At 45.3% G+C, this 24,974-nt stretch overlaps 2 protein-coding genes across 8 annotated transcripts in view; one reads left to right on the forward strand and one right to left on the reverse strand.

Moving 5' to 3' along the window:
- The window catches only part of IFT140 (intraflagellar transport 140), a 261,963-nt gene that overhangs the window by 166,413 nt on the left and 70,576 nt on the right, over positions 1-24,974 (forward strand). For all 7 annotated transcript variants that reach the window (XM_039490901.1, XM_039490902.1, XM_039490900.1 and 4 more), the window contains 3 exons: positions 1,578-1,734; positions 4,098-4,229; positions 7,310-7,509. In XM_039490901.1, coding sequence (XP_039346835.1) covers positions 1,578-1,734; positions 4,098-4,229; positions 7,310-7,509 — 489 coding nt within the window. The remainder of the gene's footprint in view (positions 1-1,577; positions 1,735-4,097; positions 4,230-7,309; positions 7,510-24,974) is intronic.
- The window catches only part of TMEM204 (transmembrane protein 204), a 47,744-nt gene continuing 33,188 nt past the window's right edge, over positions 10,419-24,974 (reverse strand). The window contains exon 3 of the mRNA XM_039490908.1: positions 10,419-12,690. Coding sequence (XP_039346842.1) covers positions 12,446-12,690 — 245 coding nt within the window. The 3' untranslated portion in view covers positions 10,419-12,445. The remainder of the gene's footprint in view (positions 12,691-24,974) is intronic.

Consider the following 24,974-nt stretch of genomic DNA (forward strand, 5'->3'; position numbering starts at 1 on the left):
AAAGGGGGGAAGGGCCCTGGCCATTTGTTGCTAGGAGACAGATTGTTGTACATTTATGACATTGGAGACTTAAGAAATGCATAGGGGAAACTGAGGCACCCACATAGTATTCAGAGGAAACATTAAGAACAGTCTCACTTCATCACAGTGAGTAACTGCTGGACCCAGACTAAGACGAGACTAGTCTGTAAAAGGAAGCTTACTGGAATTCCTCTGAGGGTGAGGTTTTTATCTGTATTCAGTCTTCTTACCGTATTAGACATAGACTTGCACATTTTATTTTATTTTGCTTGGTAATTCACATTGTTCTGTCTGTTACTACTTGGAACCACTTAAATCCTACTTTGTGTATTTAATAAAATCACTTTTTACTTATTAATTAACCCAGAGTATGCATTAATACCTGGGGAGGGGGCAAACAGCTGTGCATAGCTCTCTATCAGTGTTATAGAGGGTGAACAATTTATGAGTTTACCCTGTATAAGCTTTATACAGGGTAAAATGGATTTATTTGGGGTTTGGACCCCATTGGGAGTTGGGCATCTGAGAGTTAAAGACAGGAAAACGTCTCAAGTTGCTTTCAGTTAAGTCTGCAGCTTTGGGGCATGTGGTTCAGACCCTGGGTCTGTGTTGGAGCAGACTGGTGTGTCTGGCTCAACAAGACAGGGTGCTGGAGTCTCAAACTGGGAGGGCAGGGAAAGCAGGGGCGGAAGTAGTCTTGGCACATCAGTTGGCAGCCCCAAGGGGGTTTCTATGATCCAACCCATCACAGTATTTTCTTTTTGTTTTTAGTAAAATTTACCGTTTTTTAAGAACAGGATTGGATTTTTGATGTTCTAAGAGGTTTGTGCATGTTGTTTGATTAGCTGGTAGCCACAGCTAATTTCCTTTGTTTCCTTTTTCAGCTCTTCCCCTAAGGGGGTGTGTGAGAAAGGGCTTGAGGGCACTCCACAGTGAGGTATTCCCAAGTGCTCCTTCCTGGGTTCAGAGGGGGTTTTGTTGCATTTGGGTGGTGGCAGCGTTTACCAAGCCAAGGTCAGAGAAAAGCTGTAACCTTGCGAATTTAATACAAGCCTGGAGTGGCAAGTATTAATTTTTTTAATCCTTGCGGGCCCCACTTCTGCACTCGGCGTGACAGAGTGGGGATTCAGCCTTGACAGCTAATAACCCAGTACTCCTAAAGAAAAAACACTAGGAGTGAATATTATACATCTTTCCCAGGGGATTCAATAAATGTCAACTCTTTGTGTTGTGAAATAAAATACATAAGAGGACATGTGATATGAAGGTATTGGGCAAGCTATAAATACTTGAGTAATGTGTCAAACCTGGAACTCTTTGCATTGCTATTATGAGGTTGAACCTAATACAATGAATATTTGTATTTATTATGATAGTTTATTGTACCTTAACTGCACTTTTTAGGAAATTTTAAACATTTATATTATATATATGATGATCGTTTTGGGGCTATCCCATGGTATGTTTCATCCTTTATTTATGTTAATGAATTGAATAAGCAGCCCGGGACATGTTCCACCTGTCTTTACACGTTTGTCCTCCATTTGATTTTGCAGGAGTGTCACTGAGCATCCAGAACTGCAAGATCGCATCCCTGTTAGCCACTTTTGGGACCATGGTGAACCAAGACTTTTTGTATGTGAAGCAGTCCTTGAACCAAACCTGCAGTATCCAGACAAGCAGCAGCGACAGACAGAGAGCTCAGAAAGCACAGTATGTTTTTTCTCTTGCTCTATTTTGATTTGTTTTTATCCCAGTAATAAACTATTGTTTCTGGCCTTCACTAAATTATCTGTGTAGATACTGTGATCCAGTGCACAGAAGGTAGCAGCCAAACAAACTTAAGAGTCTGGTACTTGTGACTTCTATTGGTCATAATACGTTTTGTTATTAGCAGTGGGTTTCATGCTGAAAATATTAGAACTCGTGGTAAGAAAATAGGAAAATCTTATGAGCAGAAGGCCAGTTCAAAATGTTTTTCCTAGAGCACTCATATTGTGGTTTTTGTAAGCTCAAATCAGTAACAAACAGCCCAGGGTGTTTTAGTTTTGTTTATTCCCACAGAAACTGAAAGATATGAGATCATTGGGGCTTTTCTGGAGGGTTTGCAGAAGGCTCTAATGCTGCTCTTCATTGCTCGTCTGTGGGTTTTTTCCCCCCATAAGTATATATGGCTGAGGAAAAACATGAAAAACACTGCAAGTTACAAAGTAAGAGAGGAAGGGACATAACTCTATGAAGGAACCCAAATCTCAGTGTTGCAGGTAGATGTGGGTCTGAATCAATATCTGAAATTTGGGGATATTCAAAATCCAAGCTTGGTTCTGGATTAGAATTGTGCAAGTGAGGTCTGTTTATCAGTGGATCAAACCCAAAATCCCAGATCTGAAACACCATTCCATTTTGAAATATGGATCCAAATTTTGTCTCCTGGGCCCATCTCTAGTAACAAGATATGTTTAGTTAGAATAATAAAGACCCTTCAGTTAAAGGTGAACTGCAAAGTACCAAAAAAAAAAAAAGTCTTTCCTCGATATTGCTTCTTTGAGACAGGCTTTATACCTCCTCGTTGCACTTCCCAGAAATGGCTCTTTTCTGCTTGTTTTTTAATTTTTTTTTAAAATGGTGAATTAACACTAAATGTTGCCCAGATTTAATTTTACCAGAGAGCCTGTCAAATAAATCAAAGGCTCTTCCTTGCTAATGTGCTTGCAGCACTCCTGAATTCACTACCCTAACAATACTTCCTCCTCATCTGCTCTCTGGTGGGGATCCCTACAGTTGCTCCTTGGATCTAAACTGTATAGGTCCATGTTGCCCCTTCCAGACCAGGGTCCAGATCCATGCACAATCCTGCCATAATCCTCTCCAGATTAGACATATTACATTTCTATTTGCTGCATGATCTTGGCAAAATCTTTGGAGCATCTGAACAGTGGGGAAGTGATAGGTGAAGTTTAGGTTGCAATCTTGTGTGGCATCACATTCTGGTCCCCTAGAGACCTTGTCGAGGTTCTCCAGCAAAGAGAAGGAAATTAAGACTTGATATTTCTAATATGAAGAAGAAGCAGAACAAAATGTTTGTCTTGTAAATAATTTTGGGTCTTTAAACATAAAGAAGCAGAAAAGGGTCAAATAATTTTTAGTTTGAGACCCTCTTCAGTAAAGCACTAAACTTGTGCTTAATATTAAACATGTCAGTGGTTCCACTGACTTCAGTTGGGTCTAGATGCTTCAAGTTAAGTGCGTGCTTAAGTGCTTTGCTGAATTAGCAAATAACTCTGATATTGGTGTAATAACCCAAAACAATCTGTGAGCTCCTGCTGAGCAGCAATAGTAAACTAACAAATATTGTTCTTCAAACCTACAGGGAGGGTTACTGACCTCCAGGGATATTCTTATGCAGACAGAAGGTTAAATAGTAGGCATCTGCTGAATGACAACTAAAGCCTTAGGCCTTGTCTACACTGAAAAACTTGTCTACACTTGAAAAAACACCCTGCTGAACAATGCAGGTTTCAACACTGTAAAGTGACAGTGTAGATGGTGCTGGTAACTATTCCCCTTATGAAGGTGGTTTTATTACAGCACTGGGAGAATTGGAGCCGTGACAACACAGCCACATTAAAGTGGCAGCTTTTTAATGTCGGCTGTGTAGACATACCCTTAGAAAAGAATGTCTAGTGAAACACTTTGAGCTTTTAAAATGGCACTAGGAATGGTGCTGGATTAAAAATAACTTAAAAGTAGTTGTGAGTTATGCCTGTGTTGGGTCTTTAAAACAGAGACTTCCAGAGCAGGAGTGTGCTACCGGGGCTTCCCTCTTCAGTGATGGTGATGCTGGTTCCTGAGAGGCAGAGATGACTGGCCCTATGCAAACATAGTTTAAAGTGTAGAATGACTTGTTGGCCACTTACTGTAGGGAGGAAGCCTGTTGCTCTGCCCTCACCAGCAGGTGTTTGTGTGGTGTTTTTGTTCAAGTGAAGACTCTGCCAATTGAAAATAGAAAATAAAAACAAAACTAAAATAAGATATTGTACCATTAAAACAAAACAATATTTTATTTCCCCTTCCAGCCGGATGTTTTGATTATATCATTCTTCAGTACTGAAGAGCATGGCCTTTTGCTTCAGGACAGCTTCCCGTTGCCTTCAGCCTACCAGGCTCTTCTGGGCATCGAGGTGCCACATTATTACTTTGCAAAAAAGGTGAGAGATCACAAAGAGGACATCCTTTTCTACTTCTGCCAGAACCACATGGTGACACCTTTCTTTGCACTTGAGGCCAGATACAGCCAAATGGAGCTTGGAGTAAACAGGTTCAGCGCCAATGAAAGTTGTGACAAAGGATGGATATGTCTATACTGCAATAAAAAAACCTGTGACTTGAAATCTCAGAGCTCAGGTTAGTTGACTCAGGCTCATGGGACTCAGGCTGCAAGACTAAAGATTGCATTGTAGATATTCAGGCTCAGGCTGGAGCCTGGGCTCTGAGACCCACGCCCTTTGCAGGTTCTTGAAGCCTGCAGCCTTAGCCTTGTGAGCCCGAGTCCTTGGGTCTTTTATCACAGTATAGTCAAAGGTAGTAATAAAATGGATATATTGACAATGAAATGTAAATTGCACTAATCTGGCATTCCATGGGTGTGCAAAAGGTGAGTGATATACAAGCAAAAGAGATGGAGCAGTTATCAGGAAAACCAACTAACAAGAGAATGTAAAATAATCCCGTTTCTACTTTAATTTATGCCTGCACCATCCCTGATACTCCTGAGCATAAAATTTAACTCTGGCATAAGTGAGTGCAGTTCCTATTAACTTCAATAGGAGCTGCAACCTACTTGCATCAGGACTGAATTTAGTCCCCACTACATACCAAATGGGTATAAGTTACACTCATCTTCCACTACCATTGAATGCCTAATTGGTGCAAGTTACACTCAACCACCCTGTAACTTTTGGTAAATTTGAATGTGGATACAAACTTTGTGGTTAGCTCCTAATCTCTTAAGAAAAGAGACTACAGAAGAAACCTACATCTGGATTGTCTCAAACTTTGGGGAATTTAGAGCCAGAACTTTGCAACCCAATTCTGTTTCTAATAAATAAATTACAATAACCTTTCCAAGCAGAACTGACGTTTATCTGGACTACATCTAATTTTGGTTTCCCTTTCCATAAATTGCAAGATGAAAAAAAGAGCTGCTACATTCCAATTCCACCTTATGCATGTTTTTCTTCATACTCTGTTTATATTTTACTTTAATTTTTACCTCTCTCTTTATCTTCTGTATTGTTTTTTGCTGCCATTAGTTGTTGTTTCGGAGAGGATGTGTCTATAAGCCTGTTGTAAGTATCTATAACTGCCCTCTTCCACAGTCTTCATTCATCTGCCCCCTCCATTTCCATATTTTTTTCAATCAGTACATTTCTTTTAAAGGCTGAATTACTTGTTGTTTATTTACAGTCACAGTAAACATATCATAGTCTTGTGACTATTTTAAACATGGAATAGTCCATTTGACACACCAAACCTGTCTTAGATCTGGTCTACACTACAGAGTTAAGTTGACGTAAAGCAGCTTACATCGACTAAATTATGTCAGGGTCCAGACTACAGTCTTGCTCCCACCTATATAAGTGCCCTACTACATCAACATAATAACACCACCTCTATGAAAGGCATAGGGCTTATGTTGGTGTAGTTAGGGCAACTTTGTCTGTGTAGACCCTGCAGGTTACTTGCTTACTCTATGCTGGAGCCGTGAAATTCACAAGAAAGCCCGGATCACAGCTTGCGCTGTCACCCCGGGGAAAGTGGCAGGGCTCCAGCTGAAGCCCAGCTTCCCCCTGGACTCCTGGCTTGCCACTCCCAGATGGGCTACTGCCCAGGCTCCCTGCTCTGAGCTGGGCTGCCCCCCTGGGGTCCCAGCTCCTCACTCCCATCCAGGCTGCCCCACCAGTGTCCCTGCTCTGAGCTGGGCTCCGCCTGCCTGGCTTCCTGGTGGGAGGGCAGTCCCAACCCGGCTCCCTGTTCTGAGCCAGACTGCGCCCATCCGACTCCCCACTCCCTGCAGAGATCCTGGGTACTGCCCACTCTGCGGGGTCCCTGTTCTCTGCAGGGAGCCCAGCTGCACTGAGGCTTCTGGCTCCCCGCGGAGAGCCCGTGGGGGATGGGGGTTCAGCCGGGCAGAGTTGAGAGCCCGGGCTCTCAGCCCCCCACACTGCCCCTCTTAAGTAGAAGTGCTTCTGGTGACCACTGACAGAAGGAGAGTAGTGTGGACATGAACCACCACAGTAATTACTATGGTGACTGTAAGTCAACCTAACAATGTCTTTGCCTCTCCTGAACCAGGAATTCCCCAAATTGTATCTAACACTCATTTGCACCGTGGTTTGCATTACTTAGTCTGGCTAATACTTCAGATGTTTTATTCATTAATATGTGGCTTTAAATGTGCTCTGGCATAGTTTTTAGATTAGCTCCCTTAAATATTAACATATGGCTTTCCCTATACTTGTCTGGCAATGAAAATGGCTTAAAGAGACTGCCTAAATTAGTTAGAATGAGGATGGTTCAGCATCCATGGTGGCTCAGACCAAGATGTTTCATTGTGTTTGGCTTGTGAAAAGTTAATTCTTAAAGTCTAAAGAGACTATTTGGTGCTGGTGACGCAACAAAGGGATTTCTCTTGTTTTGTTCAGAAGAATAGTTAAATTGCCCTGTGATGGCTCTGAGTGGAGTTGTAATTTAGATCTTACTGAGGCTCCAGGGACTCCAAAGTTGCCATTTTTATAGAATATGGTTGTGAATCTGAGTACTAATAATGGGAAGACAGGAGGAAAAAATAAGAGGTTCTGGATAGTTAACTTAAAAAAGAAATTCACCATTGAAACTTTCAGCCTGAAAGGTTCAGAAATGTAGGGGTTATTATGGAAACTATAATGCAACCTTAACTGTAATAGTTACTCCTGCTCCTTCTGGGATACTGTACACACCTCTTATCTGTAACTGATGAAATACAAATGTTGAGCCTCATGACTTATATGCTTTAGTAATCTTTAGAGACACTCCTTCCTATATTCAAAGGCACTTTGAAAAGTAGTATAGTATTAATTATTCTGACAACTGTAAGAGTTTGACCCTCCTCCCATTTAAGTTGAAGGGAGTTTTGTCATTGACCTCAAGTAGTCATATAGTTTAAAATCTTGTAGAAATCTGTATTTGTAGGTCAAGGGAGTGTGTTGAAGTCTGCTTAGCACCTGAGTGATGGTAGTTTTCCTTTCAGCCAGGAGAAGCTGAGAAAGAAGCACAAGTGGAATCTGGCTCAGTACAACTCTCACAAATGGTTGCCAAAAGGCCCATGAGAGATTTCATTGGTCTGGAAGAGTGTGACAAAACTACCCGTGAAGCTATGCTGAACTTCAGCTTCTATCTAACAATTGGGGACATGGATGAGGCCTTCAAATCCATCAAACTCATCAAAAGGTGGGATCTAAACATTTGTAATGACTCATTTAGTGGTGGGATTTATTTTCACTTGTGTCATATGAAGTTTTGTTCCCTTTAGACTTCTTTAATTTTTCCTCCTTCTCTTTGCCCTCATTCACACTCTGTCGTCCTAAAAAAGCTGAAACCTTTGCCTTTAGGTATTATGTTAACTTTTTCTTTGCTGGTCCTGTACTATACCTGTCATGGTGGTGTCATCCAATGAGAACAATGAAATGTCAGGACATACCTAGTGCATGTAGCAATACAGCAGATGGGATGTACCTGGCATGGTCAGCAGCAATCAAATGAACTTCTATGACTGTATGATATTGGACATCTCATCTTAGTACCCATGCTCATGTTACTTTTAACGCTATTAATTGGTAGTGTTGTCAGATGTTGACTGCGTGTGTGTTGTCTCTGTGTGCTGTCCCAGCTCTTCATAGATAGCTGGAACAGCAGACCTCAAGCAAACTGCCTAATGACCACAAGATCCATTTGTGACATTGCACTCTATATGATTTTATGAAAATATGCTAATGAGTATGAATATAGTGTAACTGGAATATGCTTCATGCAAAAGGTCTCTTGTAAGGTATCATTACAAAGCTTATAATATACTGAGTGTAGTCATCCTACTTGTATAAATGTATCACTCTTGTATCTGAAACTAGAAATATGAAATATAACTCTGAGGGCCTATTGTAATTATGCAAAGTGTGGGCCATTAATGGTGGTTTGGAATCTTGGTGGCTCCCATTAATCAGGACAATTGTCTGTAGATGGCTCTGTTTTACTTGTAAGTCTTCCTGTATACATGTGTGCTGGCAAGTGGGTAATGAAGTCTTACAGTGACATGTCACTTGAACTGGAATCAATCTTTAACCTGGTGTCTTTCCATTTAGAAGGGGAGTGGGGGACCCAGAGAGTCAAAAGATTCCCACCTTGTGCCAAAGCTATATAAGTGGGTGGAACAGAACAAAGGGGGTGGCCATCATGAGAAATTTCCTAGCTACCACCTGAGCTGGAACAAGGGCTGTACCAGGGGAAAGGATTGTGCCCAGACTAAGAAGGTGTCCAGTCTGTGAAAGAAACTTATTGAAACATCTCTGAGGGTGAGATTTTATCTGTATTCAGTTTTATTACTGTATCAGACATAAACATAGACTTGTTCACAATTCACTTTCTTCTGTCTGTTACTACTTGGAATCATTTAAATCCTACTTTCTATATTTAATAAAATCACTTTTTACTTAACCCAGAGTATGTATTAATACCTGGGGAGGGGGGGCAAACAGCTGTGCATATCTCTCTGTCAGTGTTATAGAGGGCGAACAGTTTATGAGTTTACCCTGTATAATCTTTATACAGGGTAAAACGGATTTATTTGGGGTTTGGACCCCATTGGGAGTTGGGCATCTGAGGGTTAAAGACAGGAACACGTCTTAAGTTGCTTTCAGTTAAGTCTGCAACTTTGGGGCATGTGGTTCAGACCCTGGGTCTGTGTTGGAGCAGACTGGTGTGTCTGGCTCAACAAGACAGGATGCTGGAGTCTCAAACTGGGAGGGCAGGGAAAGCAGGGGCGGAAGTAGACTTGGCACATAAGTTGGCAGCCCCAATGGGGTTTCTGTGACCCAACCCATCACACCGTTAAGGTATGAAGGCACTCAGTGACAAAAACACATGGTACGCTAACACATGTATGCCTGTTGCAATGGACTAGCTCAGTTAGGGGGGAGGGATAGCTCCGTGGTTTGAGCATTGGCCTACTAAACCCAGGGTTGTGAGTTTAATCCTTGAGGGGCCATTTAGGGTTCTGGGGCAAAATCAAACAAAAAACTGTCAGGGACAGTACTTGGTCCTGCTAGTGAAGGCAGGGGACTGGACTCAATGACCTTTCAAGGTCCCTTCCAGTTCTCTGAGATAGGTATATCTCCATATATTTAGTGGCAGGACTTTCCACTGTCCCCTAGACCAGCCAAAGACACACCCTTTGAGACTCCATTTTATACTCTGATACAAACAAGTTATGTATTGTCCCTCTGACATAGCTAGTTACTGCCCCCTCATGTGGCCTGTTAGCATCCATTACCTTGTCTATGTTGGCTCAATCAAAACATCTCTATTCATCACACTGTCATCCTGACCTTATCTTTAAGAGAGATCAATGTGTTCTTGTTATCTTTGGGGGCGGGGGAGTTTTTGTACCATATTGGCTGTCAGGCTGTTCTGGTACCATCCTTCTGGAATGTGTTTGTGTGAGTGTCCTGTGCCTAGTCTTTTTTAGGAATGTATGTGTTTTTTGCAATACCAGACCTGTTCTTGCCAGGTTCTGTGAGCTTGCAAGCAGGCAGAGCCTGACCTCTGCCAACTTTGCTACTATGCTCTATATCAGCAAAGTTTGACCGCTACTTTTGTTCAGGCCTCACACCAGGTCTTGGATACAAGGGCTTATGTCTCAGGCTCCCTTCCTACTACAGATAGATGATATTATGGTATATTGAATACATCTAACCTGAATCACGATTCATTACAAAATGGACATTATGAAAATATTAATGTGTGCTGAAAGATGCAGTTGTTCAGGCATATTGTACAGCTGCACAAGTCAGGACTTAACTAAACATCTACACTTCTTGGTCTGTTGAAAACACTTGGCCTCTGGCCTTGGGCCTTTCAGTGCACCTGATGGATTCAGATGTCTGGGGTAAACACACACCTTGTCACTTGTTATCACAGTGCACCACTGATGAAAATACTTAGTTTTCAAATGTTGCAGAAGGATAGCCATCGCTTTTCAAGGACAGATTTGCAAATAAAACATTCTGACCATGTGGATTCTCTTTTGTTAAACAGACAAAACATGATTGATAATGATTGATCTTATTATTTGCCATTCAAATACAAAGTACATCATCTAAAGGGAATTGAACATTCACCACTTTATTTATACATTTAAAATAAACACAGTAATACTAAGTATTACAATGTTACTGACCACATAGGTGACTTTTAAATTTTAATGTACATATTATAATATAGATATTGCAATATTAGCTGAAATAATATGTCTTAAATATTCCAATACTTTATTTTTAAAAACTGTAATTATAGCAGAATTATTTTTAGAAAATACCTTGCTTTTCTGTAAAATAAGTCAGGGAAATGGAAACAAACTTCTCTTGGTTTTTATAAACTGGTGTAAGAAAAAACTTATCAGCTTTATAGAACTCTGCTCTCTAGAGCAATGTATTATGGGGGGCTGAATTCTAGAAGTCCTCGGTTCTAGAGCATCAAGCTCTGTAGAGCGCTACTGACTTTGGGCATCGTGCAGAGTGGCAACTGGGGCTGCACTCTTTATTACGTGAGAATTTGGGTGCAGAATAGAACTCAAGAGCCACTTGATCACTTTTTAACAAAGTGAAGCAAAATATAAAGGAGACAGTGACAAAGATGAAAAGCAGAGAATTCAGCTGTGAGCAGCACAACAGCCTCAGAGAGAGATTTTATAATGTTCGCAGCTCATAGTCATTCAGTCTTATCAGTGAGTATGATCAAGGTAGCATCTCTCATTGCTGCTTGTCCTTTTCTAACTCTTGTATTTAGGGACTTCTGCAGTGTAGTTTTTGGCTTGCTGGTTGGCTGCCTGATATTACATGCACATTGTTGACATGAGCCGTCATACTGTATAGCATCACACTTATGCACTAGAGGTCTGATCTTGCAAGGTACTGAATACCTTCAGGTCCCACCAATTTATTTGGCACTGAGGGGTCTGACCTGCAAGGATCAATTCTTAAATGCCCAGTTCTCAAATTTGGGTGCTCTGATTTGCATTTGTGAGGCAATTATGCTCCCAACTATCTGCTTTAGGTGCCAATGTGTCAGTAAGTGCAGAATGAACATGCTGAATTAGGCACCCAAGTTTGAAAATTGCATGCCAAGTCTGCACACTTTGTGGGAAAAGAATTTAGTATATTCATTCATAGTAGCCATTTCTGACAAAATAAGTTAATCGTATATTTGGGGGCATGGGGAGGTCACAGTAAAACCTCTTCCCATAGATATTAACCCACAGTGTAAACAATGGAGTGCACTTTCAGCACAGTGGGTAGGGAGTTTTAGCTGTGTACCTCTCTTTCAATGTTAATGGCACCTCTAGCTTCCTGCAAAATTAACTTAAAAACTCCCAGAGGAGTTTTAAGGACAAAACAGTGTCTGAAAACACACACACTAATTTTTGTGCACTCCTATAATTTACAAATGGCTAGAATTATATTACTTGCTTCTGGGGTTATAGATTGTGTTCCATGCTTCAGTGTGGAATAAATGTTACAGCCAAATTAGATGTTCCTAAAAATTGGGTAGGTCAGGCTTACCTTAAAGGAAACATTACCTAAGCCCAAACTATGCTGTTGTAAATTTTGACACCCATGACAAGTTTCCTGCTCTGTCAGACTATCTATCTATTGGGTCCAAAGGAGGATTGTGAACACAGCTGAGCCCTTGAGCTTGTTGCATTATTAGGGAGCAGGATAACTTCATTCAAAATAAGGGAAGAATTTAAAGTAGTAGGTTGTCCTTTTCCCACTTTCCCACCTTTTCCCTGACCACACTCACTCTGTCTCTGCCACAGTTGAAAACTCCCGGCAAATGGCTGTAAAGTTCTATCAGGATGCTTGTGCTGACAACCTAATATATTTCCACTGTACAGTAGAGGAAGAGGGGTGCTGTATAATATATATATAATTATGTGTATTATACATATATAGATAGATGGAGCCCATCCAAATAATAATTGAGGGCCTCTTTTCAAAAGAAGTGAGCTTTGTGATGTCCTTCAACACTTAGTTTTAAATTACAGTGTATACTTATAGAAAACAATTCCAAAGCAAGTCTCCTCAGAGGACTCTCCCTTTTCAAGCACATGCTCTCAGCATGGTGACTCAACATAGTCATTCTCCAGCCCCCGGCGGAAGTGAGCAGTCAGGGTGCGGCTAATGACAATGACCCGAGGCGCCATGCAGTCCTCCCGCCTGTGAAGGATGTTCCATATGAGGATGGCGGCTGCCAGTGTGGCCAGGAGGCAGGCCCCAATGTTCAGGTAGCAAGACCAGGACAGGTTGGTGTAGGGCCCTATACGGTAGAAAGTTACCAATCCAATGACCAGAACAAAACCTGCAAGCAGAGTGAGAGAGAGACACTTTTTCAAAATGGGTACTTCTCTTGAATTTCTCTAGCACATTTCATCCCAAAGGATCCCACAGTGCTTCAGAAATTATACACAGGGATCACTTTACCCAGAAACATGCAGCCTCTCTGGAGTGAAACCCAGGAGGTTTCTAACAGAGCATAGAAACACTATACAACAGTTTAGGACAGTATAAGGACAGAAAAATAGGCAGCAGGTTTAAAACAAATAAAAGGAAGTTCTTCTTCACGCAGCGCACAGTCAACTTGTGGAACTCCTTACCTGAGGAGGTTGTGAAGGCTAGGACTATAACAATGTTTAAAAGGGGACTGGATAAATTCATGGTGGCTAAGTCCATAAATGGCTATTAGCCAGGATGGGTAAGAATGGTGTCCCTAGCCTCTGTTCGTCAGAGGATGGAGATGGATGGCAGGAGAGAGATCATTTGATCATTGCCTGTTAGGTTCACTCCCTCAGGGGCACCTGGCATTGGCCACTGTCGGTAGACAGATACTGGGCTAGATGGACCTTTGGTCTGACCCGGTACGGCCTTTCTTATGTTCTTATGTTCTTATGTTCTTAAAAAGATAAATTATCCAGATGAAACTACAAGAAAAATTTAGGAAAATGGAATGTAATAGTCAAGCTTGATTTGAACAGGTTTCTGGAGTTCTGGAACACCCATGGAGTCAGTGCCTATGTGTGCCATAGATTCTTTAACATCCATATGGTCAGAACCTCATTGTATATCTAGACTAAAAGAGTGGGTACCTGGATTGCCCCCTCCACATCAGGCCTATTTCTTTCCATGCTGATTTAAAATATTCTGTGCCCCACCGATCCTCTTTTGTATGCTTTTTAGTACTTGTGTCTCATTGACACTATTGGTGACAAAGGCCTATGATTTTTCATGCTGCCTTTTCTACTCTTCCTGCCAGTGCAGCAAGTTGGTATATTGATTAAAAATATGTATAAAGCAACTTCCATCATTCAGAACACTACATTAATTCAGAAATACATTTTTAAAAGTATTTAAAACAAACCACCCATATAAACTATAAGTAGGTAGAGAAGGTACATAATAGAAAGAATAAAAAATATGCTGTAGAGAAAGGGAGATGGAGAATATAAGACTATGGGGGACCCCACCATCATGGTGGTAATTAAACTTTTGAAAAAAATGTTTTCAGGTTAAAAGCCGGGAGGGAGGAATATCGAGGGAGAGCAAGGTCCAGCACCAGTGACAACCAAAGCAAAGTCTTTGACAATGTCTACACTAGCAAACTTAAAGTGGCACAGCTGTACCGATGCAGCTGCACTGCTGTAAGATCACTCGTGTAGCTGCTCTATGCCGACGGGAGAGAGTGCTCCTGTCGACATAAAAGAAACATCTAAATGAGCAGTGGTAGCTATGTCAGCAGGAGAAGCTGTCCTGCCAACATAGTGCTGTGCACAAGTGCTTATGCTTGCAAAACTTATATGAGTCAGGCAGTGTTTTGTTCACACCCTTGAGTGACATAAGTTTTGCCAACATAATTGGTAGTGGTAGTCACCTAATAACCTAAAAGACAATGGTAAAATCACTCAAAGACTGGTGATGTAAGTGTAATAACACTTTGCACTTCTCTAGTGCTTTTCATTCAAAGATCTCAAAGTGCGTTACAAACAGTAAAGAGAAATTCTCACCACACCTCCTCTGAGGCACCATAAGTAGTAAATAATAATCTTCCCATTTCAAACTGAGGAAACTGACAGGTGAAGTGATTTATCTAGTCATACCGGAAATCTGTATTAGAGTAAAGGATAGGACTCAAATCCTGTGGCTCCCAGTCTCGTGTTAACAAGACTGCCCTTCCTGAAGGATGCATCAATAATGCAAAATTGCTTTACAGTCCTCTATGCTTCCCTTCCTCTCCTCCCATTTAAAGCTAGTTATCAACTTTTAAGAGAGGTAATTTATAGATCAAATTAGTTTGACAAGAACTTATACAAAGAGGCAAATATGTCTTGCTTACTAAGTAAAACACAGCTTCCTCTTCTCTCAAACACTTCCTTAACCACCACCATAACAGAAGAAATTAATATGGACAAAAGGTCCCCATAATGGAGGAAGACTGAAATAAACAAAGGTCAATAAACAGCCAAAGAGGGATCTACAGATACCATCTCACTAAGTTCATGGGCAAGGACAAGTCATGTATGAGCCAGTCTTTCCTAAGTTTCCAGTGTCTGTGTGCTATCTTTCTGCATTAGCAGCATTGCTTGGAAACAGTGTTATCAGAGAAGGTCTGCCTTTCTATTGTATATAAAGTCATCCTAGCAGTGATTGGAGACGCGGTCACTAGATCCAGATCCCTCACAGGGAGCACTAGTTGGGGGTATATCTCCCAGTGTTAGAAAGTAGCGGGCAACAGCTGTTAGTTTTCACTGTGCAAATAAGTTTAATTTTCATTGAAGAGTTTCAGACACTAATTTATCTCTGGTGCAACTCCACTGAAGTCAGTGGAGTTATATGGAGCATGGATTTGGCCCCATATGTTTCTAGAGCTTTTAAAAAGGTATTCTTTCAAATCGATCTGCTTCTAGGTGGGGCAGCCCCAATTTGTCCTTGTTTTCTGTCCTTCCACAATCGCTTCTATGAAATTCTCCGCTCACTTAGCTCCACTTCTAACTTACAACACCATGCAGACTATGGGGGTGTGAATTGCAATGTTGCACTATAACTACCTCATGTAAACCCTGCTGTTGGTAGTCCATCACTGACTATGACGATATTGTCTCAGTTCTCATCTATGGCTATGCATATGACTCCAAAGTCTGAACCCTGATGCATAGAGTTGGCCACACTGAGGGCTTGGGAAATCTGTATTTATGATATTTGATGATGCAGCTGTGTGGCACTTTTCACATGCAGCCTGGAGATGAATTTGTCGATTCTGCTTAAATCTGTTACATGCTGATCTTGTCAGCTATTCTGAGCCATTTGCTCAAGTTCTTTGGGATTGATGCCAGCCCACTGGAGACTGCTCTTCAGATTATCTTTTACTCTTAGGGGAATTCTGTGCCAAAAATTAAAAATTCTGCACACAGTATTTTAAAATTCAGCATATTTTATTTGTCAAAATAACACAATATAATCATACCAGTTTCAATTATTTTTGGTCATTTATTTCAAAATACCTGTCAGCAAGTATGTCTGTAACAATACAGACAACAAAAAAGATTCAGGAATTTTTTTTGACAAATAGATTCCTTACTAGGTATATTAATACAGGATTCTGAGCAATAATTCATTTAAACTACAATACAGAACTGTATTTCCCGCACCCTTCAGAAGCAGTGCAAAGGCTTGGGGGAGTCGGAGGTAATGGAGAAGCTGAGGGAGAGTGAAGTAAATTGCTGGGAAGGAGCCTGGGTGTGAACTTGGAGGGTTGTTGGGTATGGATTGAAAAAGTATGGAACAGGTATTTTGGGGGGTAGGGAGGGATTGTTAGGGAGTTTCCTCCATGCAGACCCTGGCTGACCCTTCAATCAGGCACATCTGCCCCTGCCCCTATGTGTCCTTGCACCCCCTCCACATGTCTCCATCCTCACTCAGACACTCACTCCCCCCATACCCATGTGGCCCAGCATTCCCTTCCCCTGTCCCTATGTGGCTCTGTACCCCCTCCCCCATCCCCATGTGTCTCTGTGCCCCCACCCAGCCACTCCCCTGTCCCTATGTAGCTCTGCACCCCTTCCCCATCACCATGTGGCTCTGCACCTCCCCTCATGGCCCTGTGCCTCCACTCCAATTCAGCACCTGCTCAAGTCTGTCCTCTCTCACTAGCCGTTGTAAGCCCCTGTCTGATGGCACCCCCGCCAGCACCCCACGCTATCTGTCTCCCCAGAGCCCCTATCTCCTGACCTGACAGGCGCTGCTAATGCGGAAGGCTCTTTCTCTTCCCTAGCTGGCTGGGAGCTGCTGCTGTGTTCTGTTGCCACAGCTCCCTCTGGTGGGAAAAAGGTGGAACTGCAGAAGTTATTTTCTGCTGGGAGCTGCTGCTGTTCTTGTGCCACAGTGCCCTCTGGTGGGGAAAAAGGCAGAACTGAAGCAACATTTCAGCAGAAGCTTTTTTTCTGCGCAAAAATTTAAAAATATGCACAGCTCATTAATTATGCATGCATGCAATAGCGCAGAACTCCCCCAGGAATAATCTTTAAGCACTTATATGGACAACCCTTCTTTGTTTTGCCCTAACTCAGATCTGTTTTGGAAGACAGTGGTCTTCCATTCTGATGATGTGTCCGGTCCCCTTAAGTTGTGCTCTCAGTAATATTTCCTCAATACTGGTTGTTTGCGCTCTTTCAAGGACCTTAATATTGGTCAGTGTGTCCTGCCAACAAATGTTTATTATTGAGTGGAGGGAATGCATGTGAATTGCTCAAGCTGTTTAATGTGACATGTATAAAGAGTCCACGTTTCAGATCCATACAGGAAAGATGTTAGAACCACTGCACTATAGATTTTCAATTTGGTGGAGGGACAAATATTGTGTTGGTTAAGGACTTTTGTTCGGAGTCTGCCAAGGGCCGGCTGGCTTTACTAATTCTGGAGGAAATTTCTTTATCAAGGGAACCATCACTTGAGATGGTACTGTCCAAATACTTGAATTGATCCATATTTTTCAGCTGTGTGCCTTGGATGAAGATGGCTGGCACTGGGGCATTGGAATGAGGTGCTGGGTTGAACAAGACCTCTGTCTTCCTGAGACTGATGCTGAGGCCAAAGATCTGGGATGCTTCAGAAAATCTATCAACGATGACCTGAAGGTCATCATGTCTATGACCCATCAAGGCAAAGTCATCTGCAAAAAGTGCCTCGCCAAGAAGTCTCTCCAGTGTCTTGGTCTTAGCATTGAGTCTTTGAAGATCAAAGAGGGACCCATCGAGTCAGTAGCAGATGTATATCCGCTGATCCAAGTCCCTTGTTGCATGGCTGAGAACACAAGCAAAGAACAAGTTGAACAGCACTGGAGCAAGCATGCAGCCTTACTTCATTCCATTCAAGATTTCGAACACACCAGAAAAGTCACCACTGGTGAGCACTTGCACTATCATGTGGTCATGGAACAGACGGATGATTTATATGAATCTTCTTGGGCAGCCCAGTTTATGCAGAATAGCCCATAGACCTTTCTGTTGACAGTATCTAAAGCTTTGGTCAAGTCACTGAAAACTGCATACAGATCCATGTTCTGCTCTAAGCATTTTTCTTGGACCTGCCTTATGACAAAGATCATGTCCATAGTACTACAACCTGGTCTGAAACCACACTGCACTTCTGGCAGATTCTCCTCAGATATATTTGCAATGAGTCTGTTCAATAGAATGCGAGCTAGTATTTTCCCTGCTGTACAGAGGAGAGCAATGCCTCTATGGTTTCCACAGTCAGCTTTGCTGCCTTTCTTTTGTAACAGTGATACAATAACAACATCTTTAAAGTCTTGTGGCATTTTTTCTTTCTCCCAGATGCTACTCAAGATGTCATGAAACACCGTGATGGCCTTGGGGCCAGCTACTTTATACAATTCTGCTGGAATACAATCCTTTCCAGAGGCTTTGCCAGAGTTCAGTTGTTTGATGGCTTTCACAATTTCTTCAACTGATGGAGGGAGGTTGAGGGTTTCTTGGGTAAATGATTAAGGACACACTGATCAACTGTGCACAGTCTATTGAGTAGACTATTAAAGTGCTCAGCCCATTTCCTTGTCTTTGTGCCATCTGCCGACTTCAAGGGGGCTGTGCCAGATTTAGATGGTCCGTAGACTGCTTTGAGAGAGTCAAAGAACATCTTTTCTCTTTTGTATCTGCATAATGCTGAACTTCTGCAGCTTTCCTCTCCCACCACGCACCCTGCATTCTCCTCAGTTCAGACTGGGCCTTGTTCTGTAGGTACTTAAACTAATCTTTCTTTGAGATGGAAGTGAATTCATTTTGCCATTCAACAAATGCTTTATGCATGTCACTTAGGAGTTTGGAAATGTTCTCATTGTTCTCATGAAACCAATCCTGGTGCACCCTTTTTTTTGGCCCCCAACACTGATTTAGTTGTGTCAATAATCACGTTTGTCAATAATCACTATCCTAGAAAGCACTGCTCAGTCGCCTAGGATGCTGCTGAACTTTTCCGCTGTCCCGGGGACGGAGCTGAATGGCCACTAGTCCCAAGGTCACCTATGTGCAGGATTGTGGCTACAACTGCCATATCCACCTGTCGCTTTGCTACGCCCCCATCGCCACAGTACTTGGATTAATGATATAATGTTAATTATAAGGTTTGATAAAATTATGTTAATGGGATGAGAGTTGCAAGAAAACCTGTGCAGGAAATTTTTGAGTGAGAAAGCCGTTGCACGGGGGCAGTCCCACTCTCTCTGCCACAGAAGCCAGATTCCAGTGGCACGAAGAATCTTTTTGGCTGGGGACTTCCTTAGCTTCAGTGGGTGACCGGGACTTCCTTAGCTGCAGTGGGTGACCAGGACATCTTCAATGCCTTGTCATGCTCTCCGTGCCCCACAGCATGTTGCTGAACCGCATTAATGGCCAGTGAATCACAAATTAATTTCCTTTGCCCAGTCTGCTAGAACAGTCTTTGCATGCTAGAGAAAGGCAGTTTCCCTATTTTGCCGAGAAGAAGACCCTTCAGCTACCCTGCTAGAGTGAACTGAAAGGTACTTACATCAAGTTAATGTAGTCCTGGTTGAAGTGGGACTGTGTTAAGGTGAACTAAGTATCTTTTAGTTTGTGCTAGCCGGGTCTACACAGGGCAGTTATAGTTTAGGGTCACACCTCCATAGTCTGCATGGTGGAGCCATGTAGACAAACCTATAGTTCTTCTTCGAGTGCTTGCTCATATCGATTCCAATTAGGTGTGCGCGCGCCGCGTGCACGTTCGTCGGAAGATTTTTACCCTAGCAACACTCGGTGGGTCGGCTGGGCGCCCCCTGGAGTGGCGCCACTATGGCACCGGATATATACCCCTGCCGACCCATCCGCCCCTCAGTTCCTTCTTACTGCCCGTGTCAGTCGTTGGAACAGTGGAGAGCGGCTTAGCTGACCTCCACTTCCCTAGCTACTCGTAGTTCTCTTGTTAATTCTTGTATATATAGTTCAGATTTATATAGTTGTAGTTAACTTTATTCGTTTATAGTATAGTTAGTGTATATAGTTCAGAGGGGTTCGGGGATTATCCCCTTCCCCGCACCCGGTGCCGGGGCCTATGCCCGGTTCACTGGGTTTCAAACCGTGCTCGGCCTGCCACAGGCCGATGCCGACTCCTGTCTTAAGTGCCTCGGGGAATCTCACCTAACAGATAAGTGCCGCATTTGTAAGGCCTTTAAGCCGAGAACAAAAAAGGAACGGGACTTTCGTCTCAAGCAGCTCCTGATGGAGGCAGCTCTTACTCCTCCGCCCTCGGCACCGAGCGCTGGACAGTCTTCAAGAAGCGCTCCCTCGGCACCGGATCACGCCGGTACCACAAAGGCCTCTCGGCACCGGCCGTCGCCGGCACCGACGTCCGCTCGGCACCGATCCCTCTCCCCGAGGGCGAAGAGGCACAAGACGCCTGCTGCGTCCGCGCTCTACTAAGTCGGACTGCCCGGCACTGATACCTGCCATGGCACCGACAACATCGGCACTGTCGATTCCGGCCATGGAAGAGCCGTCGAGTCCGGTGGCTGAAAGCTCCCCGGTGCAAGCCGTGGTTGAGCTCACTATTCCCTCCACGCCGGAGACATTTTCCATGGCGAGGGAGTTGATTGCAATGACGGAGTCTGCACTGCCTCAACCCCTGGCACCGCCGGTGTGGGTTATACAGTCGATTGGCAAGCCTGCCTTGATCAGACCACCCTCCATTGGCACCGCAGAGTGGCACCGTTCATGATCGCGGTCCCGCAGACGTTCTTGGTCCCGTCGCCGATCCAGGTCCCAACGCCGCTCGCAGTCCCGGTACCGTTCTCCATTTTGGTACCGGTTGTACTCGTGGCACCGGTCAGCGTCTCGTTCGCCGGCCCAGTACACTTGGCACCACTCCAGCTCCCGGCACCGCTCCAGGCACCGTGACTCTCGTAGCCACTCCTGATGTCGAGCCTCGAGATCTCGGTCGTCCTCCCGGCACCGCTCCGGTCGCAGGTCCCGTTCTTGCTCCCGGTACCGGTATGCCTTCCGGTACCGATCCCCGGTGCCGCGTCGAGCGATGTCAGCTAGAGAGGGAGACTCTGCCCGGGGCTTTTCAGCTCCTCCATGGCCATCCAGACATGCATCAGTGTCGTCCCACGCAGGCAGTTCATACGCGCAGGACCGTGATTCGGATGTGCCCACCAGAGTCTTCCAGGCGCCCCAGGCCCAGGACCCTGGCCCCCATCAGTGGTCATTCTGGACACCTTGGGCGTACCACCAGGCCCAAGGCGTACCTGTGATCCCATCTCGCTCTGTTCCGTCAGAGCACTGGGTGCCAGAGGCAACAGTTAGCCGTCCCCCTCCGACTGGTACGGAGGAAGCCCCGGTTCAGCCTCCAGACTCCCAGATCCCACTGGAACAGGAGGTCGTCCAGGAGCGCGAGCCCACGCAGGACCCGCTTGTCCCCGGCCTTTCTTCTTCCTCCTCCCCAGATGAGGCGGTGGCAGGAACATCCTCCTCGGGCCCTCCTCCAATTGACTTGAGGGCCCATCAGGACCTCCTGAGACGGGTGGCATTCAATATGAACCTCCAAGTGGAGGAAGTCTCGGAGATAGAGGATCCGGTCATAGACATTCTGTCGGCTGACGCCCCCACTAGAGCGGCCCTACCGTTCATTCGGATGATCCAAGCCAATGCGGATACCATCTGGCAGTCTCCAGCCTCTATCCAACCCGCGGCCAGGGGAGTCGAACGCAAGTACATGGTACTCTCCAGGGGGTACAAATACCTATATGTACATCCTCCCCCTTGCTCCCTTGTCGTCCAGTCCGTCAATGAGAGGGAACACCATGGCCAGCAGGCACCAGCCTCTAAATCGAAGGAGGCTAGGCGAATGGACTTACTGGGCCGTAAGGTGTACTCGGCAGGGGCCCTGCAACTCCACGTAGCAAACCAGCAAGCCCTGCTTAGCCGCTACAATTACGACACCTGGGCGGCGGTGGGCAAATTTACAGAGTTGCTTCCCCAGGACTCCTGTCAGGAGTTTGCTGCCCTCCTGGAAGAAGGGAAGAAAGTGGCGAGAACTTCCCTCCAGGCCTCGTTGGATGCAGCTGACTCTGCTGCCAGGACTCTGGCTTCGGGTGTTGCCATTAGGCGCATTTCATGGCTCCAGGTGTCGGGCCTTCCCCCGGAGCTGCAGAATACTATACAGGACTTGCCCTTCAATGGCAAAGGCCTGTTCTCTGAAAAAACTGACCCTAGACTGCAAAGCCTAAAGGACAGCAGGGTCACTATGCGCTCTCTCGGCATGCACACACCGGTGACTCAGCGCCGGCCTTTCCGTCCCCAGTTTCACTGCCCTTACCCTGCGACTAGGTAAAGACAGGATTTTGGCGGAAGGCGTGGCCGAGGTGGTCGTAGGCATCAGTCAGGGCCCCAAGGGGGCCAAAATCAGGGTCCCTCTAAACCACCAGCGGGGCCAAAGCCAAACTTTTGAAGGCACGCCCAAGGACGGCATACCAGTTATTACCCAGGATCCGTTCCCTCCCTTTTACTACCGCCTCCAGTTTATTTCGCCCACCACCTTCCACCCTCCATCCTCGTCCCTCTTCAGGGACCCCTCTCACGAGCAATTCCTCTTGCAAGAGGTGCGGATGCTCCTCACCATCGGAGCTATAGAGGAGGTACCAAAGGATGAAAGGGGCAAGGGGTTCTACTCCCGCTATTTCCTAATCCCCAAGGTGAAGGGAGGTCTCAGACCTATCCTAGACCTGCGGGAACTCAACAAGTTCATGATAAAGCTGAAGTTCCACATGGTATCCCTGGGGACCATCATCCCATCCTTGGATCCCGGAGACTGGTATGCCACCCTCGATATGAAGGACGCGTATTTTCACGTCGCCATTTATCCTCCACACAGATGGTACCTCCGGTTGGTGGCCAACCATCAACATTTCCAGTTTACGGTCCTTCTGTTTGGCCTCTCTGCAGCCCCAAGAGTATTCACAAAGTGCATGGCTGTAGTCGCCGCCTCCCTCCGCCGCCGTCGGATACACGTTTTTCCATATCTAGACGATTGACTCATTCGAGGGACCTCTGAGGCCCAAGTTATCTGTCATGTGGGCATCGTCAAGGACCTATTCCTGCGTCTAGGCCTGATGATTAATATAGAGAAATCCACTCTGATTCCCACACAGAGAATAGAATTCATTGGGGCCATCCTGGACTCCAATCTCGCCAGAGCCTGCTTACCTCAGCCTCGGTTTCAGGCGATGGTAACAATTATACAAGGTCTATGGAACTTCCCGACAACTTTGGCTCGCACTTGCCTAGGTCTCCTGGGTCACATGGCTGCCTGCACGTTCGTAACCAAACATGCCAGGCTTCGCCTCTGTCCACTCCAATCGTGGCTCACCTTGGTGTACCACCCGAGCAGAGACAGCATAGACATGATCGTCACAATCCCCCCGAGCATCCTAGGCTCCCTCGACTGGTGGTCGACACCCTCCCTGGTGTGTGCAGAGATGCCGTTCCATTCACCTCACCCCTTGGTGACCCTGATGATGGACGCCTCATCTCTCAGCTGGGGTGCTCACCTTGGTCAGTTTCACACTCGGGGCCTTTGGTCAGCTCAAGAGCTGGCCTTGCACATCAATGTCCAAGAGCTGAGAGCAGTCCGCCTTGCGTGCCAGGCGTTTCAGCAGCACCTACAAGGCCGTTGTGTCTCAGTGTTCACAGACAACACAACGGCCATGTATTACATAAACAAGCAGGGAGGAGCACGGTCCTCCCCTCTTTGCTAGGAAGCTATCCAGCTCTGGGACTTCTGCATAGCCCAATCGATAGACCTGGTAGCGTCCTTTCTCCCAGGGGTCCGGAACACTCTGGCGGATCGCCTCAGCAGATCCTTCCTGTCTCACGAGTGGTCGATTCGTCCGGACGTTATCCATTCCGTTTTCCAGAGGTGGGGCTTTCCCCGCATAGACCTCTTCGCTTCTCGCGAGGACAGGAATTGCCAGACGTTCTGCTCATTCCAAGGCCTCTCCCCGGGCTTGATCTTGGATGCTTTTCTGATGCCGTGGACGAGCCATCTGCTCTACGCTTTTCTTCTGTTCCCGCTGGTTCACAGGGTCCTGCTAAAACTCCGCAGGGACAGAGCGCACCTGATCATGATCGCTCCAGCGTGGCCCAGGCATCACTGGTACACCATGTTGCTAGACCTGTCGATAGCCAACCCGATTCCCCTGCCTCTTTGCCCAGACCTCATAACGCAGGATCATGGCAGACTTCACCACCCAGACCTGCAATTCCTGCACCTCACAGCATGGCTGCTGCGTGGCTAAACCGATCCGAGTTACGTTGCTCTGCCTTGGTACAACAGGTACCCCTGGGTAGTAGGAAACCTTCCACTCGGTTAACATATCTGGCCAAGTGGAAGCGTTTCTCCTGCTGGTGCAAAACGCACAATGTTATTCCCACCGAGGTCCAGATCCATTCCATCTTGGACTACCTCTGGTCTCTCAAACAGCAGGGCCTGGCAGTGTCATCATTGAGGGTACACTTGGCAGCCATCTCTACCTTCCACCCAGGGGAGAGTGGCCGCTCCGTATTCTCGCACCCTATGATTTCTAGGTTCCTCAAGGGCTTGGAGCGCTTATATCCCCAAGTTTGCCGCCCCACCCAAACCTGGGACCTCAACCTGGTTCTAACCAGACTTATGACTGCCCCATTTGAGCCACTGGCAAACTGCCCGCTGCTATACCTGTCGTGGAAGACAGTTTTCCTCGTAGCCATTACATCAGCCAGACGAGTCTCCGAGCTTCGGGCTCTCACGGTGGACCCACCATATACTGTGTTTCACAAGGACAAGGTGCAGTTGCTACCACATCCGGCCTTCCTCCCTAAGGTGGTGTCGGCCTTTCATATCAACCAGGATATCTTCCTTCCGGTCTTCTTTCCGAAGCCACACTCATCGCGAAAGGAGCAACAATTGCACTCCCTAGTCGTCCGTAGGGCGCTCGCATTTTATATCGAGCGGACAAAGCCCTTTCGTAAAACGCCCCAACTCATCGTCTCAGTGGCAGACCGAACGAACGGCCTACCTGTCTCCTCC

Source organism: Mauremys reevesii, linkage group 10, assembly GCF_016161935.1.
Source record: "Mauremys reevesii isolate NIE-2019 linkage group 10, ASM1616193v1, whole genome shotgun sequence".
Taxonomy (NCBI): domain Eukaryota; kingdom Metazoa; phylum Chordata; order Testudines; family Geoemydidae; genus Mauremys; species Mauremys reevesii.